This window comes from Hyperoodon ampullatus (assembly GCF_949752795.1).
Source record: "Hyperoodon ampullatus genome assembly, chromosome: 10".
NCBI lineage: Eukaryota > Metazoa > Chordata > Mammalia > Artiodactyla > Ziphiidae > Hyperoodon > Hyperoodon ampullatus.
Genome location: NC_136923.1, coordinates 57,010,774 through 57,016,773, shown reverse-complemented (window position 1 = coordinate 57,016,773; position 6,000 = coordinate 57,010,774). Strand labels below are relative to the sequence as shown.

The 6,000-nt window shown below is 34.0% G+C and overlaps 1 protein-coding gene across 2 annotated transcripts in view; it reads left to right on the top strand.

Moving 5' to 3' along the window:
• Window positions 1–1,869: 1,869 nt before the first annotated feature.
• ZCWPW2 (zinc finger CW-type and PWWP domain containing 2) overlaps window positions 1,870–6,000 on the top strand; it is a gene marked incomplete at both ends in the record, with an annotated part of 92,531 nt that continues 88,400 nt past the window's right edge. The window contains one exon of one of the 2 annotated variants that reach the window (XM_079713518.1): window positions 1,870–2,210. In XM_079713518.1, the coding sequence (XP_079569644.1) occupies window positions 1,870–2,210 (341 nt within the window). The remainder of the gene's footprint in view (window positions 2,211–6,000) is intronic. The other variant, XM_079713519.1, reaches the window with a different exon arrangement.

Sequence of the window (6,000 nt, the reverse complement as noted above, 5' to 3'; positions counted from 1 at the left end):
TTGCATATATTGAAGCATCCTTGCATCCCTGGGATAAATCCCACTTGATCATGGTGTATAATCCTTTTAATGTGTTGTTGGATTCTGTTTGCTAGTATTTTGTTGAGGGTTTTTGCGTCTATGTTCATCAGTGATATTGGCCTGCAGTTTTCCTTTTTGTGATATCTTTGTCTCATTTTGGTATCAGGGTGATGGTGGCGTCATAGAATGAGTTTGGGAGTGTTGCACCCTCTGCAATTGTTTGGAGGAGTTTGAGCAGGATAGGCATTAGCTCTTCTCTAAATGATTGATAGAATTCGCCTGGAAAGCCATCTGGTCCTGGACTTCATTTGTTGGAAGATTTTTAATTACAGTATCAATTTCATTACTTCTGATTGGTCAGTTCATATTTTCTGTTTCTTCTTAATTCAGTGTTCAAGGTTGTACTTTTCTAAGAATTTGTCCATTTCTTCCAGGTTGTCCATTTTACTGGCATATAGTTGCTTGTAGAAGTCTCTTATAATACCTTGTATTTCTGTGATGTCAGTTGTAACATCTCCTTTTTCATTTCTAATTTTTTTGATTTGAGTCCTCTCCCTTCTTGATGAGTCTGGCTAAAGGTTTATCAGTTTTGTTTAACTTCTCAAAGAACCAGCTTTTAGTTTTATTCATCTTTGCTATTGTTTTCCTCATTAGGTTAGTCTCTTTTAAGTTTATTTTCTTTGTATACATTCAAATGAGTGGGATTAATAGGTCAAAAATTGTGGCTATGGCTATTGAAATATATTGGCAGATTTTATTCTAAAGCGATTTGTAGTGATCATGGAAAGGTATATGATTATAAGTGTGTTTCTAATTATACAATTAACTCATGGATTAAGAGCTTCTTTAAATGGTGCTTATATTGGATAGTGGTTGTTATACTCATTTATTAATATGATATATGTAAGTCTTTTTTTAAAAAGTAGGTTTTATATTACAAAATAAGTTGCTGATAGTTTTTCTTGTATTTTAGCTATATTACTTATTTTTTAGTATACACGTAACTATTATTATTGATGCTAGAAGTCAGGGGCTAACTCATAATTCTAACGTTTTATATGTTTAAAATTTTCATAATAAAGAACCTCTGAGAAATTTTTTTCAAATCACATGAATTAATAATGGATAAAAGGCAAAGCTATATAAGCAAAAGAATCCTTTAATTTTTTTAAAATAAATTTCAAATTTTCACATGGTGAAATATTTTGCTACCTTTGGTTTTCCTCAGAATTAGAAAAGGGGATCAAGTCACACTATGTCCACCATATACCTAAGAGGCAGTACAGCCTAGTGGATAAGACCACACAATTAGGGAGAAAACTGCCTGCATTTAAATCCCAACTCTGTCACATAGTAGCTCTGGGACTTTAAATAAATTACTTTACTTTTCTAAGCTTTCCTTTTCTCTCTAAAAGTGCTCATACTGAGGTTGCTGGGAAGACTTTATAAGCTGTGTGCATAAGGCACTTAGAATAGTATTTGGCTCATAGTCAGCACTGAATAAGGCTTAGCTCTTATTATGGCAAAAGTACTGGATATATATCAGATATGTACTGACTGGTAATAGAATAGATATTATAGTAAACCTCTACTCCACTTCTGCTCCATCATACTTTTCTTATTTTTAATTTTGGAGGATTTTATGACCAGAGTGATTGATGCTTCTGTTTTGTTCCTTTGTTTCTGGGTAGGTGGAAACATAGCATGTTCAGCATGTACATAGAGAAGGTGGGCAAAAAAGATATAAAAGAGCTACTTCTCGGATTTTGGCTTAAACTTTCTCTCCTTTTACCCTCAAATCTTATTATTTTATTTTCCTGTTATTTATTTTCCAGATTAAATGCATTTATGGAAAAAGGAAAATTGAATAGTAAGATGATAGCAGAATATTGTAATACAGCAATGGATTCCTCAGTGGAAAACAACATGTATGTAAACAAAGTGTGGGTTCAGTGTGAGAATGAAAGTTGTTTGAAATGGAGATTGTTGTCAAGTGAGGACGCAGCCAAAGTTGATCACAATGAATCATGGTACTGCTTCATGAACACTGATTTAAGGTACAATAAGTGCTCTGTTTCTGAAGAAGACTTTCCTGAAGAGTCTCAGCTTCATCAAAGTGGATTTAAGATTGTCTATTCACAGCTCCCTCTTGGAAGCCTGGTTTTGGTAAAATTAAAGAATTGGCCAAGGTAAGATTTTTGTTGCTGTTTTATAGTAAACTATTGAGGTATAGTCTTGCTAAGTTTATTAACTTTCAAAACTTTTCAAAGAATCAGCTTCTTCCCTATTGTTGTCTAACTTCTTATTTATTATTTTTTGATCTCATTGTTATTCTTTCCCTGACTTCTTTGGGTTTAATTCTTCTTTTTCTAGTTTCTTAAACTGGAAACTTAGATAACTGACTCATATCTGTTTCCCTCCTTAATATGAGCAATTAAAGCTACAAATTTCTCTTATTAAGTACTACTTCAGTTATATCTCACTAATTTTAATATGTTGTATTTTATTACTATTCAGTTTGTGATTTTTTTCTTTGAAATGAGTTATTGGAAGTGTGTTTTTAAATTATAAAATATGCAGGGTTCTAAAATGTCTTATTTTTATTGATTCCTAATTTAACTGTTGTAGTCTGTTTCATTGAATCTTGATTTATGGCACAGCATGACCTATCCTGAAAAAAATTTATATTCTGTAACTGTTGCCTACATGCCTAAAAGGTTTTTTTCTTTTTCTTTAGGTATTTGTATATTTACTACTGTATGGCTCAGTTTTTCCTGTTCTGAGTTTATTTCCCAAGTATGCAATGTGCCTTTTCAGTGTATGGTTTCAAATCTTTTTATTTCAATAACATTTTTTAAAAATTTTAAGCAGTTTATTCAGTTGCATTGCTTTGATTTTATTTTGGGACTTCTGTAGTACTGATAGTGAATCTCCTTTGGTTAGATTTGGTATTACTTTTTTCTTAAACTGTTATCATCTTTTCATTTTTTTAATTTAAATGTTTCCCTTTCCATCTTTTATTTTTCTGAAGGAGTTACAAATTGAACTTATTTTTTCTGTGTTCCTTCCAGTATAGTCCTTATTGAAAACTTTATAATTTCTTTCATGAGTTTTGCTGCCTCTCTTTTTTATTTTTTTTAGTTTTTAAATTTTTTAAACATCTTTACTGGAGTATAATTGCTTTACAATGTTGTGTTAGTTTCGGCTGTATAACAAAGTAAATCAGCTCTATGTATACATATATCCCCATATGCGCTCCCTCTCGTGTCTCCCTCCCACCCTCCATATCCCACCCATCTAGGTGCTAACAAAGCATCAGGGTGATCTCCCTGTGCTGTGCGGCTGCTTACCACTAGCTATCTATTTTACATTTGGTAGAGTATATATGTCAGTGCCACTCTCTCACTTCTTCCTGGCTTACCCTTCCCCCTCCCCATGTCCTCAAGTCCATTCTCTATGTCTGCATCTTTATTCCTGTCCTGCCCTTAGATTGTTCAGAACCATTTTTTTTTTTTAGATTCCGTATATATGTGTTAGCATGCGATATTTGTTTTTCTCTTTCTCACTTACTTCATTCTGTATGACAGGCTCTAGGTCCATCCACCTCACTACAAATAACTCAATTTTGTTTCTTTTTATGGCTGAGTAATATTCCATTGTATATATGTGCCACATCTTCTTTATCCATTCATCTGTCAATAGACACTTAGGTTGCTTCCGTGTCTTGCCTATTGTAAATAGTGCTGCAATGAACATCGTGGTATATGACTCTTTTTGAATTATGGTTTCCTCAGGGTATATCCCCAGTACTGGAATTGCTGGGTCGTATGGTACTTCTATTTTTAGTTTTTTAAGGAACCTCCATACTGTTCTCCATAGTGGCTATTTCAATTTACATTCCTACCAACAATGCAAGAGGGTTTCCTTTTCTCCACACCCTCTTCAGCATTTGTTGTTTGTAGATTTTCTGATGATGCCTATTCTAACTGGTGTGAGGTGATACCTCATTGTAGTTTTGATTTGCATTTCTCTAATAATTAGTGATGTTGAGCAGCTTTTCATGTGCTTCTTGGCCATCTGTATGTCTTCTTTCGAGAAATGTCTATTTAGGTCTTCTGCCCATTTTTGTATTGGGTTGTTTGTTTTTTGATATTGAGCTGGATGAGCTGCTTGTAAATTTTGGAGACTAATCCTTTGTCAGTTGCTTCGTTTGCAAATATTTTCTCCCATTCTGAGGGTTGTATTTTAATCTTGTTTATGGTTTCCTTTGCTGTGCAAAAGTTTTTAAGTCTCATAAGGTCCCATTTCTTTATTTTTGTTTTTATTTCCATTTCTTTAGGAGGTGGGTCAAAACGGATGTTGCTGTGATTTATATCAAAGTGTGTTCTGCCTATGTTTTCCTCTAAGAGTTTTATAGTGTTTAGCCTTACACTTACGTCTTTAATCCATTTAGAGTTTATTTTTGTGTATGGTGTTAGGGAGTGTTCTATTTTCATTCTTTTCCATGTAGCTGTCCAGTTTTTCCAGCACCATTACTGAAAGCACTGTCTTTTCTCCATTGTGTATTCTTGCCTCCTTTCTCAAACATAAGGTGGCCATATGTGCATGGGTTTATTTCTGGGCTTTCTATCCTATTCCATGGATCTATATTTCTGTTTTTGTGCCAGTACCATACTGTCTTGATTACTGTAGCTTTGTAGTATAGTCTGAAGTTAGGAAGCCTGATTCCTCCAGCTCCATTTTTCTTTCTCAAGATTGCTTTGGCTATTTGGGGTTTTTTCTGTTTCCATATAAATTGTGAAATTTTCTGTTCTAGTTCTGTGAAAAATGCCATTGGTAATTTGATAGGGATTGCATTGAATCTGTAGATTGCTTTGGGTAGTATAGTCATTTTCACATTATGGATTCTTCCAATCGAAGAACATGGTATATCTCTACATCTGTTTGTATCATCTTTAATATCTTTCATCAGTGCCTTATAATTTTCTGCATACAGGTCTTTTGTCTCCTTAGGTAGGTTTATTCCTAGGTATTTTATTCTTTTTTTTACAGTGGTAAAAAGGAGTGTTTCCTTAATTTCTAGTTCAGATTTTTCATCATTAGTGTACAGGAATGCAAGAGATTTCTGTGCATCAATTTGTACCCTGCTACTTTACCAGATTCATTGATTAGCTCTAGTAGTTTTCTGGTAGCATCTTTAGGATTCTCTATGCATATTACCACGTCATCTGCACACAGTGACAGCTTTACTTCTTCTTTTCCTTTTTGGATTCCTTTTATTTCTTTTTCTTCTCTGATTGCTGTGGCTAAAACTTCCAAAACTATGTTGAATAATAGTGGTGAGAGTGGGAAACCTCGTATTGTTCCTTATCTTAGTGGATATGGTTTCAGTTTTTCACCATTGAGAACGATGTTGGCTGTGGGTTTTGTCATATATGACCTGTATTAGTATTAGGTTGATGTAAGTCCCCTGTATTCCTACTTTCTGCAGGGTTTTTATCATAAATAGGTTTAAGCTTTTGTTGAAGCTTTTTCAGCATCTATTGAGCGTTTCATATGGTTTTTGTTCTTCAGTTTGTTAACATGGTGTATCACATTGATTGATTTGCATATATTGAGTAATACTTTCATTCCTGAGACAAACCCCACTTGATCATATTGTATGATCCTTTTAATGTGCTGTTGGAATCTGTTCGCTAGTATTTTGTTGAGAATTTTTGCATCTATGCTCATCAGTGATATTGGCCTGTGTTTTCTTTTTTTGTGTGACATCTTTGTCTGGTTTTGGTATCAGGGTGATGGTGGCCTCGTAGAATGAGTTTGGGAGTGTTCCTGCCTCTGCTATATTTTGGAAGACTTTGAGAAGGATCAGTGTTAGCTCTTCTCTAAATGTTTGATAGATTTCACCTGGGAAGCCATCTTGTCCTGGGCTTTTGTTTGTTGGAAGATTTTTAATCACAGTCTCAATTTTAGTGCTTT